Raw genomic sequence first — 21,718 nt, 5'->3', positions numbered from 1 at the left:
CCATCTTTAGATGCTGCCAATATGGCCAACTATCACCCAGTCTCAAATCTTCCATTCTTGGGCAAGGTGATTGAGCGGGTGGTTGCAGAACAACTCCAGGCATGTCTGGAGGATGCAAACCATTTGGATCCCTTCCAATCGGGATTCAGGCCTCATCATGGGACTGAAATTGCCTTGGTCGCACTGGCTGATGATCTCCGGCAGGCTAGGGACAAAGGTGAGAGCTGTTTCCTAGTTCTGCTGGATCTCTCAGCAGCCTTTGATACAATCGACCATAACATCCTTCTGGACCGTCTAGAGTGGCTGGGAGCTGGGGGCACTGTTATACAGTGGTTCCGCTCCTTCCTCCTGGGCCATGTCCAGAAAGTGGTGGTGGGTGTTCAGATCCCTGGGCCCTCACTTGTGGGGTGCCTCAGGGTTCCGTCCTCTCCCCCATGCTTTTTAACATCTACATGAAGCCGCTGGGAGAGATCATCAGGGGGTTTGGGCTGGGTGTCCATCAATATGCTGATGAGACCCAACTCTACCTCCCTTTCAAATCAGAACCAATAAAGGTGGTGAAGGTCCTGTGTGAGTGTCTGGAGGCAGTTGGAGGATGGATGGCGGCTAATGGATTGAGGTTGAATCCTGACAAGACAAAAGTACTGTTCTTTGGGGACAGGTGCCGGCTAGTGTGGAGGACTCCTTGGTCCTGAACGGGGTAACTGCGCCCCTGAAGGACCAGGTGCGCAACCTGGGAGTCATTTTGGACTCACAGCTGTCCATGGAAATGCAGGTTCATTCTGTATCCAGGGCAGCTGTCTACCAGCTCCATCTTGTATGCAGGCTGAGACCCTACCTGCCCGTGGACTGTCTCGCCAGAGTGGTGCATGCTCTAGTTAACTCCTGCTTGGACTACTCCATGTGGCGCTACCTTTGAAGGTGACCCGGAAGCTACAACTAATCCAGAATGCGGCAGCTAGACTGGTGATTGGGGATGGCTGCCGAGACCATATAACACTGGTCCTGAAAGACCTACATTGGTTCCCAGTATGTTTCCGAGCACAATTCAAAGTGTTGGTGTTGACCTTTAAAGCCCTAAATGACCTTGGCCCAGTATACCTGAAGGAGCATCTCCACCCCCATTGTTCAACCCGGACACTGAGGTCCAGCGCCGAGGGCCTTCTGGAGGTTCCCTCACTGTGGGAAGCTAAGCTATGGGGAACCAGGCAGAGGGCCTTCTCAGTAGTGGTGCCCACCCTGTGGAACGCCCTCCCATCAGATGTCAAAGAGATAAACAACTACCTGACATTTAGAAGACATCTGATGGCAGCCCTATTCAGGGAAGTTTTTAATGTGTGACATTTTAATGTATTTTTAATCTTTGTTGGAAGCCGCCCAGATGGGCAGGGTACAAATACTATATTATTATTATTATTATTATTATTATTATTATTATTATTATTATTACCATCCTAGGTTAATTGTGTGCAATGAGAAAGGAAGGACTCCTTGAAGACAGGGGGTGGGGGCACAAGGTTTGAAATATGTACATCCAAACCCAACCGTCGTAAGTAAACTTGTAGTACATAGATGAACACTTAGAATTTTTTAATGCCAGGTACACATTAGCATAAAGTAACAGATAGAAAAACATAATAGAACATCAAACATTTTAAACTTCCCTGTTCGTACATTACTATTTATTTGAGCTCCTGAGCTGCAATAAGTGTAACTGTGATAAACATTTAAGCTATCCTCTAAATCACCAAACCCTGGGAAGTGTACAGCTCTTAGGATCATTACCAGTCATTCACAAGGCATTTCCAAAATTGCAGCTGTATTTCAAACCGAACTTCAAAACTCGACGTGCTGCTGGCAAAGGTGCCCACCACATGGCTTTACTCATTGTATTAAGGAAATTGGCACGTTGTTCTTTGGCTATTTTTGGAGAACTGATGAATAAATTCTTCAAGTATGCAAAAACAGCTCCTCCCTACAGTTACATTGTAAGTGCAATTGCAGAAGAACACGTCAAAGTAATTTAAAATGGGCTTGGCTCTTATTCATTGTGAACAGCCATGCATAATGCCAAGTCTGAAAGGTGTGTGTAGCCTTGTTCAGACTGCTTTGCATTACAGTTGAGGCGGGGGCCTTCCCACTGGCCATGCCTCTGGGTGTGTGTCTTTTTGATTAAGACCCTGTCTCAATGTAAGGATGTACATGCGTGCTGCAAGAACTAGTGATGCACACATTTCTTAGGAGTATTGTTCACACATATTAAAGCTATGTGCATAATAATGTGCAGCAACAAAGTGCGTTGAGAGTGCCTGTTCTCAAATACCCAGCCACCCGCATACTCAATTCATATATTTAATAATAATAATAATAATAATAATAATAATAGTGCCCCGCCCATCTGACTGGGTTGTTGCAGAGACTCTGGGTGGCATATAAAGTATAAACACTTGTGGACTCACTTGCAGTGACCCCCCACCCCAGGGACAAAAGGCCTAGGCCTTGTTAGGTGTAACAAACTGTACAAGACAATGTTCTGGGATTTGAAAATGGGCCACATAACATTTGAAAATGTTATTGATTATAGTTGTAGGTAGGCTTTGGCTGGGTGTATATCTATTCACTGGGTGTATATCTATTCACTGGGTGTATATCTATTCTTAGCCGCCAGGTGGAGGGTTGATGCTTGAACACTCTGGTTCATCACCTAAGCACTGCCCTCTCTGACAAACAATTGGTCAATTTGAATTCAAGGGGATGGTGGGCTCCTCAGGAATACAGTGGTACCTTTGGTTGTGAACCCCTCTGGTTGCGCACACTCCGGGTTACGAGTTCCGCTAACCCGGAAGTAGCCGCTCCTGGTTGCAAACTTTGCCCCAGGATGCAAGTGGAAATCGCGCGCTGGAGGTGCGCACGCAGCAGGAGGCGCCATTAGCGAAAGCATGTCTCGTGTTACGAGCGATTTCTGGTTATGAACAGACCTCTGGAACAGATTCCGTTTGTAACCAGAGGTACCACTGTAACACGTTTTCTGGCTAGCACCAGTGCGTTGGCAGTTTGTTTATTTAGAGAATTCATTTATCCTCTCACCCTCAGTAATACTATTTCCAGGACAGCTGAAAGAGAAGATACACTGAAAAGTTGCAATGTCACACTAGGTTGCATTTACATGTTATGCTACACAGCACTGTATGATCTTTGTCTCGGTTAGATCAATACCAATGTTTGGAAAGGATCAGCAAACTAGGATGTTGAATTTATAAAGCTTATCACTGAGCATATGGGAAACAAAAGCAAACAGCTCTAAACTATGGTTTGCTTGTTTTAGAGTTGGAAACTCCAGTCCTCTAAGATAGGTTCTTTTTAACCTTGCTTAGCACTAGCCATGGTTTGGTGCAAAGTCTGAATTGAGTTTATCACAGCAATGGTAATGAATGACAATTACCGTATTTTTCGCCCTATAGGACGCACTGCCCCATAAGGCGCACCTAGGTTTTTTTTGGGGGGGGGAATAAAGGGGGAAAAAATTATTTTCCCCCAGGCGCGGGACTAGGGCGGGGGAAGCCCGAGCTTCCCCCGACCCCAGCCCCCAGAAAAGGCAACTCTCCGCAAGCCGCGGGAGCCCAGCACCGGGCTCCCGCGCCTTGCGGAGAGCTGCGCGAAGCCTGGAGAGCGAGAGGGGTCAGTGCACACCGACCCCTCTCGCTCTCCAGGCTTCAGTGAAAGCCTGCATTCACCCCATAGGACGCACACACATTTCCCCTTCATTTTTGGAGGGGAAAAAGTGCGTCCTATGGGCCGAAAAATACGGTAGAAAATGATGGGTTGGATCTGATGGACCTGTTTGCACAACAGAACGCCTCTCTCTCTCTCTCTCTCTCTCTCTCTCTCTCTCTCCTCCCCTCCCATTCTCCCAAATCTATTCTGAAGCAGATTTTTGGGCAGCACATGGGCAAAGGGGTAGAGTGGGGCTCCCATGTACAACTGGAAGCCCTTGCACAAACAGCATGATTTGTACCCCACACCAGAGTTAAGTACTGCAAACTAATGGATTCACTGTGCAATTGCCTGCATTAGCTGTTGAGGATCTAGTTGCTGTGAGTGGCTACAACTTTAATCTTGTTTCTCATGCAATAAGTACTTGCATCTCTTCAGTGAAGCAATGCATTATTATAGCCATAAAACCAACTGTCTGCAGTTTCCTATTCAGAATTTTCCTTGACAGCCTCCTATTAAAGTGCTGACCTTGGTTACTAACTTGAAGTGGGAAATAATCATATCCTTTTAAGATTCTATTCTTTCTCTTGTAATATATAATTACTGTGACAAAATGTTATATAAAATTCAGTCGTATTAGACTTAAATTCTGATTTGAAAAAAATGCTAAATGAAATATAATGCCATATGATGCTAACATTACAGGTCCAACATTGCGTACATTGTGCTATAATCCGTGTACCATTTGGATCCCTCCCAACCCTAATGAAGACAATTAAACTAATGGGAAAATAATTAGAATTTTTTAATAATTTCATAAAAGTGTATAATTTTAACTGATTTTCATTGTACTGAGTTTTTGGAACACTGTGTAGAGACAATTATAATTAAGATGTATATAAATTGTAGAAATAAATAAAATAAATACATTATAGCGAGTCGCATGTAAGCATGAGGAGTGATTACTTTTGAAATTCTGAAAGCAGATTGCAATGCTGCAGGTTGATTAGACATGTTCCCATGTCGTCAGTTCAGTCTGCTTGTGTGGTCCTCTGTCTAAGCATCTGGTCAATCCCTGACACAGAGCAAGTTTAGACTGCCCAAGTCTTCCAAGCTCTGGTATGGCTACAGTAACACACAGCTGTGTGGATAAAGGCTAGTGTGATCTTTAAGCCATTTCCATGATTTCGGCCGCACTTTCCTCAAGTGCCTTCATTTTCCCACATAGAATTGTAGAGTTGGAACGAACCACAAGGGCCATCTAACCCAAATTCCCTGCGATGCAGGAATCTTTTGCCAAACGTGGGCTCAAACCCATGACTCTAAGATTAAGAGTCATGTTCTACTAATTGAGCTATGAAGTGTTTAGGCCAGCTCACAGTAGCCTTTTTCCTGTGTGAGAGTAATGTGTTGATGTGACTTAGTATCATATTTTTGTGTCTTCTACAAGAACATAAAAACTCTGCCTTTCTAGTAATATTCAATGTATTTACATATGAGGGATTTTCACTGAAATGTTTTTAAGTGGAATGGGTATGTCCTATTACAGCATCTCAATTTTGCGCAGAGTGTTAAAACAGGCATAATTTTACATTTCCCCCAAATAAAGTGAGGTCAGAGTCTTGTCAGGAAGCAGGTGGGCTTATTTCTGTCTCTGTTTTGTCTATGCTGAATCACATCTTAATGATTAGTTTACATTTTGCCATATATTTCAAGCGCGAAACTGCCCTCTTGCACCAAGATTCTGGCAGCAAAACCCAGAGAATCTCATTCAGCTAGTGGAAACCCATTTGTCTGCTTGCGTCTTTATGTAAAGCAGAAATAAAAACTGCAAGGCAGCAATTTATTTCTGTACAGAAAATGGCATAGTAAAATGGGAGAGAAAACTACTTAGAATGTATTTTGCTGAAATATACGACTTTCACTTCCTTTTTTTATTTCATGCACTGATGTTCAGTTAAGCTACGGTAGATTTAGAGCATAAGCTGCTGTACAAAGCGATACATGCTAAAGATGAGAAGAAGATAACAAATCTGTACTATTGCTTGCTTGAATCATTCATGTCAGCCTGAACAACTAGATAACACACAATCTGTTGGACCAACTTTTATGTACGTGCATGGGGGGAGGGGTTATTTTTTGTTTCTGTTCTTGTTTCTATTATGTATTTTATGGTTTTTGCGTGCTGAGGTCCCCCAAAACACCCCTACCCCAAATAACTCACACTTCACACATAATTTTTGTTTAAGGTTTTTGGCATAATTTTGGCCACAACTTTATTATCATACATAATTGTGAGTGGTTGCTTAGGCATTGGTTAAGACTATCTGTCCCCCCGCCTTGGGGACAGCACTGACGTCCGGATTCCAGCGGAAGCCAGTGTGGAGGAACAAGTTCCGGGATAACTGGAGCTGCGACACAGACCCTCAGCTTCTCCCCACATGCTCCTAGGGGCTTACGCGGCCCAAACCCGATTCCAGGGGTTTGGACGAAAGGATGGTAAGCCCCTGAATTCCTTTAACGGAATTCCCGTGCAGCAGCATCACCTGAGGGGCAGGCACAGCCAATCCATACCCCTCCGCCAACCAATTTAAACCAATGCCTAACCGCCAACCTTACAAGTTGTGACGATTTGCTACGCGGTAGGCAAAAACCAAATGGCACACACTAATCAGCCAAATGGCAAAATTCCTACCGGGCCCCCGCATCAATGCGAACGACCCCATGACAGGCAATAGCAAGGTCAAAGCGAAGCCCAAACAAGGGAGGGCGGGCGGGTGATCCGATGCCCACAGCGAAAGAGATAGCAACTTTCTGTGGGCCTTGCTTAAATATCCTCTGATCTCCACCCCCAAATTGGCAACATACAATTTGCCCCAGCAACACCAACACCAATCCTGGCCAGTCCCCTTCCAACGATTCTGCCTGGCAACTAAAGGGTGCTTTGCCTGGCCCCAGCCGCAACACGTGCTCTCCCTTAGTGAGAACACGCTTTATCATGTATTTTTATGTTGTGACTGCCCTGAGATCTATGGATGAAGTGGGTATACAAATTCTTCTTCTTCTTCTTCTTCTTCTTCTTCTTCTTCTTCTTCTTCTTCTTCTTCTTCTTCTTCTTCTTCATCATCATTTTACTCATTTAAGTGAGCCATAGAGAATAATATATATATATATATATATATATATATATATATATATATATATATATATAATTATTGAGTATTATTAAGTATATGTTTTATTTATTTTTGTTTTGAAAAATCACTAAAAAACATTTTTTTAAAAAAAGAGAGAGAATAATAAATACTCCTTGTCTGAAAAGAAGTCTATGGCTATAGAGTATCAGAAATTTGTAACTTCATAGTTTCGGACAATTAAAAGAGTTCTTGCTAAAAAGCAACCAGCAAGCACACATCTGCATGGTAGATTCTTGTAACAAACTGATCAGAGAGGTCTTTGGATCAGCCCCTGGCGCATGAAAATGTTGACTCATTCTGCAGCTGTTTTTGAGAGATTTCATGCTAAGGTTTATCAGGAAAGAGTTTGATGTTCTCAAAAGTTTAGGAAATCTGCCTTCACACTCACCGTGATATGGGGCACTTGGCAGCCAGCTTCGAGCTGGGCATCTCTTCCTGGAATAGTCTTGTGAACATGTGATGCCACTGTGAGCAAGTGCTTTCACTAAATGCTTTCAGGATTAATCTAAAATGGTAAAAGTGATTTTCCCTCTGGGTCCTTTAAAATTTACTTCTTTTTACTGGGAAGTTTCAGTCACCACTCAAGCATTTCAAAGCAATCCTTGCACTCATTGGAATTCAGAAAAGTGAAAATTTCAAATAATAGCTGTGTATTGTGAATTTAATATCAGCTTTAAATGTGTACTGAGTCAAATTTCTCATTCATCCCTTCCAGTTTAGCTTGCAGACTTTGCCTCTATTTTTAACCGGATTGGGAGGCTTCAGCAAACCCAAATTAAAATTAAAAGGGAGAAATGTATTAATGTGTTTTCTGGGGCTCCACGCAGCTCCATACAATTTTTTTATCCTTTGCTGTTTTCTATAATCTGTGCTCTTGATCTCACTGGTGAATATCTGATGCTCATTTCCTCACCATAGCTGTCAACTTTTCCCTTTTTTAAAGGGAAATTCTCTTATTCCGAATAGGATTCCTCACAAGAAAAGGGAAAAGTTGACAGCTATGTTCCTCACCCATCTCTCCATTCCATCCCATCTCCTCCTATCCAGGTTCTTAGTAAAATGAAATATCTTGTGAAAAGCTAAATTTCAGGAGCATAGGCAAATTCTGGAAATCAATTATTTAGATCCAGATTTCAAAGAAAAGGGCTGTTTCAAACCCTGTGCATTTACCCCCCCCCCAAATGCTCCAAAGAATTGGGAAGCTCTCAAGGATGGGAGCTGTTTTAGGTGTGTGGTGTTATTTTAAATGGTATTTATTTTATGTTGTTTTTAGAAGACTGGGGAGAGTGGTGGCTATCTGTGCTGGTACAGATTCCCTTCCTTTTCTTGGAAATCAAACATGATTTGAATGGTCAATAAAGAAAACCGAGCTCAAACAAATGCACTGCAGCCCACAGGAATTCTTTGTAAAACACAGGCCTCCCCACCCTGCAGTTATCAAAACTATGAGCATTTTGCTGGTTGATAGTAGTGTGATCTGGCCCAGAAACTTTGTCTAAACCAAGATAAGTTCTTTATGGATTATAGACTTCTGCAGTTTTCATTTCATTCATTTTTTCTAATATTTATCCTTTTAATATTTGTACATTGCCTGCAACCCAGATAAAATTTAATAAAGCACTTATTAAAAAACACATTCAGGCAAACAAGTGTGCTAGCATGCCATGACCACAGGCTAGCATTTGTACTGTAGACTTTAATGCAAGTAAACTAGCAGTGGATATATAAAAGCACTGTCTGTGTCTTTTGTGGCAACAATTTACCGTTAAAATTTCTAAAAGTTAGACAGCTAGCAACTAATTGAAAATACGTGGGCGATTAATTAAACTCATGTACATTATGAAAAAGACATGTAAAACATGAAAGGTAAATATAGAGCCAAAACCAAACCAACCTTGTGCTCCAGTTCTGTACTATTTACATATCTGGGGAAAAGTCTAATTGAACTCTATGGAATTGCTTCTGTGTAGGATTGCACTGCTAAACATTCCAAGAAATTCTTATAATAGTGTGTTCTTCTTCCTGAAGTCAGACTGGGATAGCTCAGTGTCATACAAACTCTTTTCAAATAGGGGAGTTGAATGTGAGATTAACTGGTAACTAAAGCCATGTACATTTTGAATTGCAGTAAATGGAGGTGCCATTAGTTTGATAGGGGCTTGCCTAAGACAAGTGCAAATCCTTAAGTGAAGCAATGTTGGACCTGGACAATGTCTGTATAGGAAGCCAATGTTAAGCACAGTGTAATCTGCTGAAAGGTCTTTAGCAGAAAGGCAGGAAAGAAATGTAACAAATAAGTACAGTGTTAAAATCCAATAAGTGCTTCCCTCTGCCTTCATAAGTACATAAACTCTGGGTTGTTCTGTGGAGATATAAGTCACCCTCCAGTTAAAAACAATGCCATTGATTGCACCCTTGGCGAACGCCTGTTGAAACTGTAAGCAGAATGTTGCCTCTACTTCATAAAACAAAAGCTGTTAGGAACAGCAGCTGAGCTTTTAAAACTCGTTTGCTGTGAGGCAGCCCTTGCAGGTGGACAGCCTTTATATTTCCTAAACTACTTTTACTAAAACTATATTTGGCGTGCAGCGAAATTTTTCATAGGGGAATAGTTAGGGCCAGAGGTGCCAGCTTGTGAGGGGGATTGGGGAGGGGACTAGCCTAAGGGGACTAGCCTGGTGCCCTTAGTCCAATGACCGCATGCCACTGATTTTTATTATCTGTTGGGGCCAATAGAAAGATTTTTTTCAAACCTGTTTGTGGGATAGAAATGCCAGGGTGTGTTTGACAGTTGGGAACAGAAGGGGTAATACTGACCCATACCCCATAGCCCAGTGATGGCCAAACTTGGCCCCCCCAGCTGTTTTGGGACTACAACTCCCATCATCCCTAGCCAACATGACCAGTGGTCAGGGATGATGGAAATTGTAGTCCCCAAACAGCTGGAGGGCCAAGTTTGGCTATCACTGCCATAGCCCCTCCTTCAAAGAACCCTGATTGTGGCAAGCAAAGGCATTTTCAGCATGGGAGGGGCACCACTGGAAAGCAAGGGATAATCTTTCCTCCCCAAGAGGCAACTTCCCTCACAAACACCTCTCCTCTGTTATAATTAGGTTTCAAAGAAGCCTCCTATTGAAGCCAATAAACTCTTGCTAAAGCCTGTTTCCAGCATGGGAGCAGGGGGGGGGGATTAGTTGGTAAGACGTCACAGGTGTGAGGGATAATTAACTATCCCTTTCCCAAAGCATGGCCCACATTGCAATTAGGCTTAAGGGGGGGATTCTATTGGCTGGAATGCTTCTTTGAAGCCTCATTGCAGCAGTGGGAGGGGTCTCTGCAGGTGCAGGTGCTGTTTTGGTGATCCACGGTTTACAGATATTTCTGGCATGGTCATGGATGAGTCTTTTCTTAGCCTGGTAAGTTTATTACACTATTGATATTCCCTTTGATGTTCTGTTCATGTTTATTAACAGACTGCAGACTTGGCTTTCCTCTTAGCTGCTTTGTTGGGTTTTCTTTGGGATAGGAATGTGGGTTATAAATACAAAATGAAGTGAAATTTTCCAGTCTAACAGAGACCAGCATAACCAGCCACTTATATGTTGCATGGACAACTCTTTGAGCAGTTTTCTTATATAGGGTTTTCTTTGTGATAGTTGTGATATATGGACTTGCTTAAATATATGCTTTTGTTGGCAGAGGTGAGCACCATAGCTAGCCTCAATACAACCTACTGGCTCCACTGTTGAAGGAGTGACCAGCTCAAAGTTGCCACACTCAACAAGTTAGTTTTTTCAGACATTGAAAAGTCTTGAAGCTCTTGAAACTTCATAGTTAAATAATATCAGGTTTCCTCTTTTATTCGTAGGGTGTGGTTTTATGCATGACTTTGCCCAGTTGTGATACTCATGAACTTCTATGAGATCTCTGTGATTTTAGTTTTAGTTGCAGATTCAGAAATGTGTATAAATATGTGGGTTTTGCTTTAAATTTTGATTGTTGTAGTTATTTTTGCATTATAACTGTGTTGGCTGAAAAGCAGCCTGTAAATAAACCTTTATCTACTGTAGCAAGTTCACCAAATATAGGGCCATGGTAAAAGCCTTTTACTCATAATATTTTGTTCTATCAAATAGAGTTGAAAGGCTAAAATGCAAAAGATCTCGTTTGTTATGGAGATGTAGGTGTTTGCAGAGTGATGACATGACATCTTCATGAGTGTCAACCATAAGCGTGTTTTATTATCTCAGTTGGCTGCTTTGCCCTGTAATTGGAAAGAGAGATACAATAAAAATGTGTGGTGATACACAGAGCTGAAGGTATAACTGTATTTTGCATAACTTAGACATTCTCTTTGGATTAATAATCATCATGTTAATGTTGTGGTTCTCTATGGAGGTTGGAAGTGATGCTCTTAAGCTTGATCCTCTGAACTTTTAATACACCACAAAATCTGTTTAACACAGCGGGGCATATTGTATCTAATAAAAAACAATAAATACAGCAGAAGCTATAGTTTGTGGAGGAGTTGTCAAGTTAGCATGGGGGGGGGGAAGCATGGCAAACTTCACCTCTTCAAGTTAGGCAATCAATCTTTGGTCTTGCATAAATGCTCAATATAATGAAATTAAGGTACAGTATATTAAGCCAGTTGTAGGATTCCCACTCTCCAAATCTGTGTGAAAGGGCCTGTTTGTTTGTGTTCGGCTAACCAGCTGATAAACAGAAGCAGTAGTAGCCAGAGTGTGCTACAATTGATGGTAGCGTTCCCTAAGTGGAGTTCTGCTTAGGCCGCTCCAACCAGCAAGATGCAGGAAGAAAGAGACATTTTTTTGCTGATTTCTCCTTCAGTGGCACCTCCTATGATGTTCTCAAAGGTGCCACAAGAATCTTTGTTCTTTTGGGGGAACAGGCTAACATGGCTACTTCATACCATGTATGAGAGTTATTTATAAGTTCTTTTAGAGCATGCTGCTCACATGTAAATGTGCTACAGATATGCTCAGGGAGCATGGACAAATGTGCTCAACTCTTCCCCTTAGTGTTGCTGTGCCTGTAAACCTCAAGGCAATGTAAAGTTGAGCCTGAAGCAGGGAAGCTCCTCTACTTATGGAGGCTTCCCACATGAGTTAGAACGCTGTTTTTTTAGGGGGATGGGAATAGTGTTGGAGCAGCCCAGAGCTTTAGCGTCTCCACTCTCCCTGGTTGTGTGTAGCATTTACATGCGAGCACTGCATACAAATAGGGCTGTGGAGTCAAACTGAATAACCACTACATTCTGTAACAGGTGTGTTTGCCACCCTAGGGTCCTTTGGAAGGGAGGGCAGGATTAAAAATATAATAAATAAATTGAATGAAAATAATTAACCCATTTGAAAATGGAGCGCCTGTGTTTGAGCAACTGTATGGCAGTATCGTTGATGCTTCTGAAGTCAATGACAAACCCTTTTCTTTCAAGAATCAGAAAGGGGGGGGGAGAGTTGATTTGAATACAAAGTTTTTACATTGCTAAGGGGGGAAATGAACATCTTAAAGTGAACTTGAAAATAAGACTTCATGACTATGATCCAGAGAGCTCCCCTAAGAATATGAAAGTACCTCTGCATTCCCAGTGGTAAATTTAGGAGTGGCAACAGAGAGTAACAGCAGTTTCTGACTTTGCTTTTCAATTTGCTTTTGAAACTTGTTAGTATTCGCAACTGCATTTTTTAAAATAAAAAAATCAGGGGGAGTCAAAGACGCCACTATTTAGCACAGATCTAATGGCATGGTTCTCTGTATTGATTGTGGTTCAAGGGTTTAAAATGTGAGCCTAATTCTCTTGTTGTGTGTCGATCAGAACAGGTTAAATGAAATGGAGAATGTTTTAATGCTTAAAATCCATTCAGCCCTACAGTATATATTTTGAAGGGAAACCCCCACCCCCACAACCTTCAAATAGAGCATGTTATAAATGAAATATTAAATGGAATTCCACAAGTAGTCACTTCTTTTCAGATTTTTTCCTCCATATCTTTAATGGTATCTGTAAACATTGCAGTGTTCAAAACTCTTGGAGGAAGAGTAGCAGTATAAATCAGCTTTTTTACTGGAGGAGGAGGAGGAGCAGAGCTTTAAATTTCAGCTTAATTGGTACCGAGACAGGGCTCTCAAAGTGTATAAGTCTGTGTTTTATTTAATTTGATTGCCTGCTTCTGTCTGCTGCTTTTGACTTATGGCCTATTTCTGTCTCCCTCTCCCTCTCCCCTTCTCTCTTTTCTTCCTTTGCAAACAGAAAGCTGACCTTGCCGTTGCACCACTGGCTATTACGTATGTTCGAGAGACGGTCATCGACTTTTCCAAGCCCTTTATGACTCTCGGAATAAGTATATTGTACCGCAAGCCCAATGGTACAAACCCGGGCGTCTTCTCCTTCCTGAATCCTCTCTCCCCTGATATCTGGATGTATATTCTGCTGGCTTACTTGGGTGTCAGTTGTGTGCTCTTTGTCATAGCCAGGTAACATGTGAAACCTCTTTGTGGTATTTTGGCAATTGTTACCTTTTCTTCCCCTCAAGAATAATTGTCAAAAGTCACAAATCCTTCCTTACTTTCTTGTTCTCATTTTTTGATATGTAGGGCAGGAATCTGCAACTTTTGGGGGCCAATGGGCACATTTGGAGTTTTGAAAACTGTCATGGGCACCAGTCACAAAATGGCTAGTGTGGAGAGATCTGGCATTTTTAAAAAGGTGACTATGGAGACTGCCATATCTAAAAGAGCAGAAAAAGAGGAAGACAAAATGATGTGGGCATGTCCCTCAATCGGTGCACTTGTTCACAGAGAGAAGCTCTTTGGAGCACTCCTTGCTTCAGAAAAGAAGGGAGGGTGGGAGCCCAGTGCAGCATCCAGTGAATTGTGGCAATGCTTAGGGGTGAGTGTTCAGTATAGCTGTGGCTGAATTAGTGGAAAGAGGAACTGCAAAGAATCTCTCGGGCACTGTAGGTATTTGCTGAGGCCTTTTGCAGGCACCGTGGGATAAACGGGTGTGCATTCTGACCTCTGTGGACACCACCTTGGAGACCCATTCTGTAGAGCAGTGTTTCCCAACCTTGGGCCTCCAGCTGTTTTTGAACTACAACTCCCATCATCCCTGACTAGCAAGACCAGTGGCAAGGGATGATGGGAATTGTAGTCCAAAAACAGCTGGAGGCCCAAGGTTGGGAAACACTGCTGTAGAGGGCCACTCAGTCCTACAAAGGGCTCACATGATGATCTGGAAGGTCCTACACTCCCATGATGCCTTTCGCCTGCTGGTTATGTCACAAAACCCTCTGTAGACTGGTATGCCTACTAACAGATAACTGAATCATACTTGGCATAGCATTCAAATGAAATAGATATTCAGATGAATATTGATAAGGATATCAGAAAACTAAAAACAAAATTCTTGACCCTTGTGTGCAGTGTTTGGGTGCTCTAAATCCTGCTAGCCCAGCTTCTGCTGGGCCAGCTCTGCCCTTTCCATGTGTTGAGGGAAGATCTGAGGAGAGGATCCTATTCTATGTGCATTGTCTTGCCCATGTTTTAGAACCCTGGTCACCCAATGTTCTAACTTACAGTGGTGAGGGTGGTGGGATTTAGAATAGGGATGGGGAGCCTTTAACTTGTGGCTCAGCCACAAGGATAAAACAAACAAAACAAAACATTACCTACTCACTGGTTTGATTTAGCCACACCTAAGGATACTTGACGACTTAGGAAGGTTTATTTAGACATTAGTTTGAAAACCTTTATTATAAACTTAAATATGCAGCAAAATGTTTTTTTTTTTTATGTAACAAATTGGTCATAGTAATGCACATTTGCAGTGATACTGCTCTGCTGTTCTAAGATTACCAGAGTTGGCTGCTTCCCTCACAACTGTGTTCTTCTGTCTCTCCGTCTATCTACCTACCTGTCTGTCTGTCCGTCCATCTACCTAGTTCTCTTTTTTTCCTTGGCACAGAGTTATTCCTGCAGCCTTACATGATCTGTTTATCTCTGTTCACTGTGGAGACCCACTTAATCAACTTCTCTTACGCCAGAACTGACATGAGTATTATATATCAGGAACATCCAACTCCCAATAGACTGTGATCTACTCACAGTATAAAAAACTGGCAGTGATCTACCCATTGTCGTTAGATGGGCCAAAGTTGTTGAGCTTTAAGCCACAGTTGTTCAGCTTCCTCCCTCCTTTTTGGGAGGAGGAAAGAGATCTCTGAGGGGCCAAAGATCTACCAGGAACACCCCACGATCTTCCAGTAGATCACGATCTACCTGTTGGACATGCCTGTTATATATTAATTCCTCGATACTACTGTCTCCATTTTATAAGAGATGGTATTATTCCTGTGGACAATGATGAAATAGTAGTCTTTTGAAAGTAGTGACAGTCGTGGCTCACCCCTGCATAATTTATGTGATGCTGTATTGGCCAATGAGTGAGTTTGCTACTTGAATCCAGCACCAGCTTTTTACTGTTCTTTAGGGGTGCTGACAAGTGTGTAGACAGGTATCTCACAGACACTGTATAGTTGGATTTTCAGAAAGCTATTCACTACTCCCCAAACAAGCCCCCAAATAAATTTTGCAGTTATGTGGCCAGTGCTCCCCCCAGGGGGTACTCAAGGATACGCAGTATCAGCACCTCTTTTTGTTTTGTTTAAAAAGTGTGGCACTATAACAACTTCATGGTGTGTACTGGCACCTATTTTTCTAGAAAAAAGCACTGCATTTGGTTAAGGTTAAAAGGCATTCCTGTGGATGGGTAACCAGGTGCAAGATAGTAGGCAAAGTGTAGATAGTATGCATACAATGAAAATAAAGTGATGAGGTGTGGACATGTTGTCTTTTAGGGCTAGTGGCATTCAGTTTACTCACAAATTATCTAAAGCATGGCGAATAATGAGATAGCACAAGCTTACAGATAAAGGTTATTGTAGATTTCAGATAAATTGTAACTTTGTAGAAACTTATTTCCGAGGTGATTGTGTGTGTGTGTGTGTGTGTGTGTGTGTATAGCGTTTTAGCAAGAACAAAAACAAAAATACACGTCGTACCATACACAACCTGCCTGTCTATCTAGAAAGAGCAAAATCAGCTTTCTACCTTTCCACTTTACAGAACATTTCCCTGCATGTTGAAAAATGTTTAGCACTGGTTGATTCCAAAAAAAACAGGTTAATTTCACCAATGTTATAAAATGATATGTTGATGGATTTTGTGTACACCTTCTTGAAAATGTGTTTTCTTATGCTGGAAACACATTTTTTTCTGAGCATTCAAGCACTCTTTCAGTTTTCTTTTTTGTTTAGAAATATTCACTTGTTCTCACTCACTGAGCATGGTGGGATGTTTGTTGTAACCAACGCCATGTTTTTAACGGCCATTGTTGAGTGTTTTCTTTTTAAAAAATTATTTCTTGATATATTCTATCAGATGTTGAAAGCATCATCCTGATTGTAAACCATTCTAAAAACATACCAATGAGAATATAGATTTTGTTAAAACAGGGAGCTGGATTGAAGTTATATCATCTGATTTATCTGTAACTTTAGAATAGGGATGAGAAACCTGTAGACTCCCACTCCCATCACCCCTGACTGTCGACCATGCTGGCTGTGACTGGTGGGAGATGGAGTCCAATGACATCTTGAAGGCCACAGGTTATCCTAACCCTGCTTTAGATGTGCAGATACATGTACAGGTTAGATGTACAAAATGGTTCTTAGCTTTATGAGTAAACAATCCAAGTTCATGCACAGAAGGAAGGCTTAGGGGAAATTGTTCTTCTCCCCGATTGGAGGTGGTACTTAATTAAATATCTGTCTGTGCTAACATGATCAACCAAATTAATACTGATTTTTCCCCCTAATTGAAACGGAACTACTATATCCCATACACTATGGTCTGAAGAAGAATATTGAGAATGTAAAATGCTCTGCCAATGAGTCTACTTAAAGCTATTGCTGGGACAGATGGTTTAACTTTGAAGCATAGTTGTCGTCTTCTTTGGCGATCACTCGTAGCTGAGTAAGATTGTCTTCCATAAACACGGTTTTAACAATGAGTCTGTAAGTGACTCTGGGGGCCAATTCTGGATCCACACGTCCTTCCACAGTGGGGACATTGGTTTCCACGTGGGGGCTGATCACGGTGTAGATTTGCCAAGCATGCCTTCCTCCTAGCACGTTTCTCCCTTGCGCCCTGGGTTCAAGTGTCTTCAAAGCCCATGACACCTTTGGTAAAGGCTGTTCTCCAACTGGAATGCTCGCAAGCCAATGTTTCCCAGTTGTCAGTGTTTATACTACTTTTTTTAGATTTGCCTTGAGACAGGTTTTAAACCTCTTTTGTTGACCACCAGCATTACGCATTCCATTTTAAAGTTCGGAATAGAGTAGTTGCTTTTGAAGACGATCATCAGGCATCCGCACAACATGACCAGTCCAACGAAGTTGATGTTGAAGAATCATTGCTTCAATAGTGGTGATCTTTGCTTCTTTCAGTACACTGATATTAGTTTGCCTGTCTCCCCAAGTGATGTGTAAATTTTTTTGAGACACCGTTGATGGAATCTTTCATGGAGTTGGCGTTTATAAGTGGTTCATGTTTCACAAGCATATAGTAAGGTTGGTAGTACAATAGCATTGTAAACAAGCATTTTGGTTTCCCTGCGAATGTCCTGGTCCTCAAACACTCTGCACTTCAGTCGGGAGAAAGCCGCACTTGCAGAGCTCAGGTGATGCTGGATTTCGGCATCAATGTTGGCTCTTGTGGAAAGATAACTGCCTAGGTAGGAGAAGTGATCAACATTTTCCAATGTTACACCATTGAGTTGGATTTGTGGTGCTGCAGAGGGGTTATTTTGTACAGTGATCAACATTTTCCAATGTTACACCATTGAGTTGGATTTGTGGTGCTGCAGAGGGGTTATTTTGTACTTGTTGGTGCAGCACTTTGGTTTTTTGGATGTTGAGTGATAGGCCAAGCTTTTCGTAAGCTTCTGCAAAGATATTTAACATGGTTTGGAGGTCATCCTCTGAGCGTGTGCACACTACGTTGTCATCAGCATATTGAAGCTCTATGACAGAAGTTACGGTATCCTTACTCTTTGCGTTCAGCCTGCTCAGATTGAAGAGCTTTCCATCTGTTCATTATATGATTTCTACTCCGGTGGGGAGTTTCCCTTCAACAAAGTGTAGGATCATGGCTTTGAAAATAATGAATAGAGTTGGGGCAATAACACAACCCTGCTTAATACCTGATCCCACTATGAATGGCTCACTTTGAGAGCTATTCTTATCTGTGATTGTTGCTGTCATATTATCATGGAGGAGCCGAATGATGTTTACAAATTTATCTGGGCAGCCAATTTTCAGAAGGACAGTCTACAGGGCATTACGATTTACAGTGTTGAAAGCCTTAGTCCGGTCAATAAACGCCATATACAGGGGTTGGTTTTGCAATTTGCATTTTTCTTGAAGCTGGCGAGTGGTGAAAATCATGTCCACTGTCTCCCCAGAAGGCTGAAAACCATTTTGGGATTCAGGAAGGGTCACCTTGGATATTGTTACGAGACGGTTTGCTAAGATCCTTGCAAGAATTTTCATGGCCGCAGCTAATAGAGAGATGCCTCAATAGTTTCCACAATCAGTTCTGTCACCTTTTTTAAAGAGATTGATAATTTTGGCATCTCTAAAGTCTGCTGGGATTTATTCTCTTTCCCAGATTTTTTCGATGAGCTTGTGAAGTTGTTGTGTAAGTTCAATTCCACCCACTTTGAAGATTTCGGCAGGTATCCCATCAGGTCCGCTGGCTTTGTTGTTTTTCATTTGGTTAATAGCTGTACGCAACTCTCCCAGATTTGGAGATACTGCAAGCTCATCTCTAATTTGTTTTTGCGGGATTTTTGAGAGGACTTCAGCTACGGGGGAGTTGCGGTTAAGGAGATGTTGGTAATGTTCTTTCCAGCGCAGTGCAATAGCTTCTTTATCTTTTAGAAGTGTGATACTATCTGCTGAGCATAGGGGGCATATGCAATGATTTATTGGCCCATAGATGGTCTTTGTGGCTTTAAAGAAACTCTGTGCATCATGAGTGTCAGCTAAGCGCTGGATCTCTTGAGCTTTTTTTATCCACCAGGTGTTTTTTTAGTTCTCTGGTTCTTCTTTGAACCTCAGCCTTAGTGTTGGCGTAGGTTTTTTTCTTAGTGGCACAGATGGTTTAACTTTGAAGCACAGTAGTAGGCTGCTGATGGGTTCATGCCTATGCAGTGTTCATTTATATAGCTGTAATCATAAAATAATGACTGCCAGTAAGTCCTGTAATTATCTTATATTAGGCACATTATGAGTATATATATTTATACTAGTTATAACATATATTTTGCAATGGCTAATTTTTCATGTTTTTCATTGTGCTATATTTATACAACAGGCTTGCTCTGACATTTTAAATCAGTTGCTGTTGGTTTTTGTCATTTTTTGGAAATATCACATTGGCATATGAACATTAGTAGCAGGGAATCAGTATAAAATAGATACAGATTACTAGCAAATAGTCATTGTTCAGTGTTTGTGTTTGGTCTCATGACATGGTTTCTGCTTCTTGAAAGATGGAGCTAATATTTATAATCTGAAAAGAGAGCATGTTAGTGGAAAGCCAACTATCAGAGAATAACATGTAAGGAAATTTGATTTCCCACCTGTAAAATCTTAAATCGAATTTTATATATACATGGATTTTGTTCTGTTTTTAGGATGCAGTTTAGTGAACAGTTTTTCACCCACAAGGACCACTGAAATTCATTATACTTATTTGTTGAGTATCTGTGTAATGCTGCAACCTAAAATAATTTGCTTTCTTAATGCTTGAAGAGAAACAATATTTGTTATCTATACAATTTTCACATTTTTAAAATGTCCTATATCCACACCAAATGTCTGAGTTTGTCATTGACTTGCAATATTACCTTATAGCAGGAAAAGTTTTAAAATATTATTTTAAATTTAAATATAGTTTTTAAAAAAATCTGAATCTATAACCCACTCTGTATCCACCGAATACCTAAGCAGTATACAGAAACAGACTATAAACCCTAGTACAGATAATAACACAGTTTTAAAACAACATGAAGACCATCAAGAATGGGAGACAGCATAATCAAAATAGATGGACTTTATAAATACTTGGAGGACATAGCAATGTTGGGGCTTGCTTTACTTCTAAGAGAGTTTCAGAGAACTGGTACCACAGTGCCAAAAGCACATGCTCAAGTCACAGAGGTTTGTGGAATCATCCACAGATTTAGGTGACCAGAGTGGAATGTATGGAGAGCCAGCTTTCCAGATGCCCTGGTCCAGAACCATACTGGGCCTCATACAGCAATATTGAAACCTTGAATCTAGCTGGGTAGCAAATTGGCAGCCAGTGCAATAATTTCAGCAGTAGGTTTTCCCAGAGAGCAAATGGGTAACAGTGTTTTGCAGCAGCTGCAAGCTTCCAGACCAAATACAAGGGCAGGGCCACAGGCAACACATTACAGTAATAAAGCCTAGAAGTCACCAGTGTGTGGACTACTGTGGCCAAGCTGTCCCTGTCCAGGAAGAGATGTAGTTGGTGAGCTAACTAAGGCTGGTAAAAGTCTTGGACATAGGAATCACTTGAGGCTTCAGTGAGAATGCTGAATAGGGGAGCACTCCCAAATTGCAAGCCTATTCATTTAGATCAGGGGTCTGCAACCCGCGGCTCCGGAGCCGCATGTGGCTCTTTTACACCTTTGCCGCGGCTCCGGGGTGGATACTAGCGAGGGGAGGAGGCGCATTGTGCACTCCCCACTGTGGCGGGCGCTGTACTGGCTGTGACGTCGCATGGGGCGGTGCGTGCGTTAGCCATGCACCGTCCCGACGTCACCTTCCCGCCCGCTGTCAGATCGCGGCTCCGGAGATATATTTGTTTTAAATGTCACAATGGTTTTGCGGCTCCCAGTTGTTGTTTTTCCTTCGGAAACGGGTCCAAGTGGCTCTTTTTGTCTTAAAGGTTGCAGACCCCTGATTTAGATGGAGGGCAACCCTATCCCAGAACAGGCAACTGACCCAAATCTCCCAAACTCAGGGACCACGCATGCACAAAGTTTCCAGATTGCCTAAGACTACTGGGGTGAGGGTGGGGGAATCAGCATGTGGAGGTAAAAACCATTTTAGTCCTTTTCTATATTTTCTTGCCAGTATATTTAATATTTAAAGGAGGGAGGGGAAATCCACCATACTTAATGTTTGTGCAATTGGTTTTTAGAGTTGTAAACTGCTTAGAAGCCTGTACTACTTCATTATAAGGTGGGCAATGATAGATTCTGCCCCCCCCCAAAAAAAAACCCCTGATCTTCACTGAGATAAAAAGTTAGGAAAACAATAGAATGCTATTAATTCAGGTAGAACTAGCTGATCAAAGTGATTCACTCAGGAATTCTCTTCTGCTAAATCTTATTTTCACATAAGGAGTCATTCAGCCTGGATTACCTGCCACCTCTGTGTTCTCCTTCACCCACTGATTACTTCCTTAAGCTCCTCTGTGCTCCTTGTGATGGGCCCTAAATCATTTAAGCTACTTTTAGCCAAGGGAAGGTCACAACAAAGTGAGAGAGACCTGCTCTTTCTATTTGATCATTTTTCTACTAGGAGAAATAGGGTCTTGGTGTGCTTGACATTTTTGCTCTTCTATATATACAAGTCAACAGGGTCTTTCTTGACATTATTCCTTGACCCCTACTAGGCATACTGCAACAC

The 21,718-nt window shown here is 41.8% G+C and overlaps 1 protein-coding gene across 2 annotated transcripts in view; it reads left to right on the top strand.

Annotated features, from left to right (window-relative positions):
• Positions 1-21,718, top strand: part of GRIK2 (glutamate ionotropic receptor kainate type subunit 2) — a 433,821-nt gene that overhangs the window by 265,599 nt on the left and 146,504 nt on the right. For both annotated transcript variants that reach the window (XM_077926142.1, XM_077926141.1), the window contains exon 12: positions 13,186-13,409. In XM_077926142.1, the coding sequence (XP_077782268.1) occupies positions 13,186-13,409 (224 nt within the window). The remainder of the gene's footprint in view (positions 1-13,185; positions 13,410-21,718) is intronic.

This window comes from Podarcis muralis, chromosome 3, assembly GCF_964188315.1.
Source record: "Podarcis muralis chromosome 3, rPodMur119.hap1.1, whole genome shotgun sequence".
Taxonomy (NCBI): domain Eukaryota; kingdom Metazoa; phylum Chordata; class Lepidosauria; order Squamata; family Lacertidae; genus Podarcis; species Podarcis muralis.
This window is presented reverse-complemented; position numbering and strand designations above follow the sequence as displayed.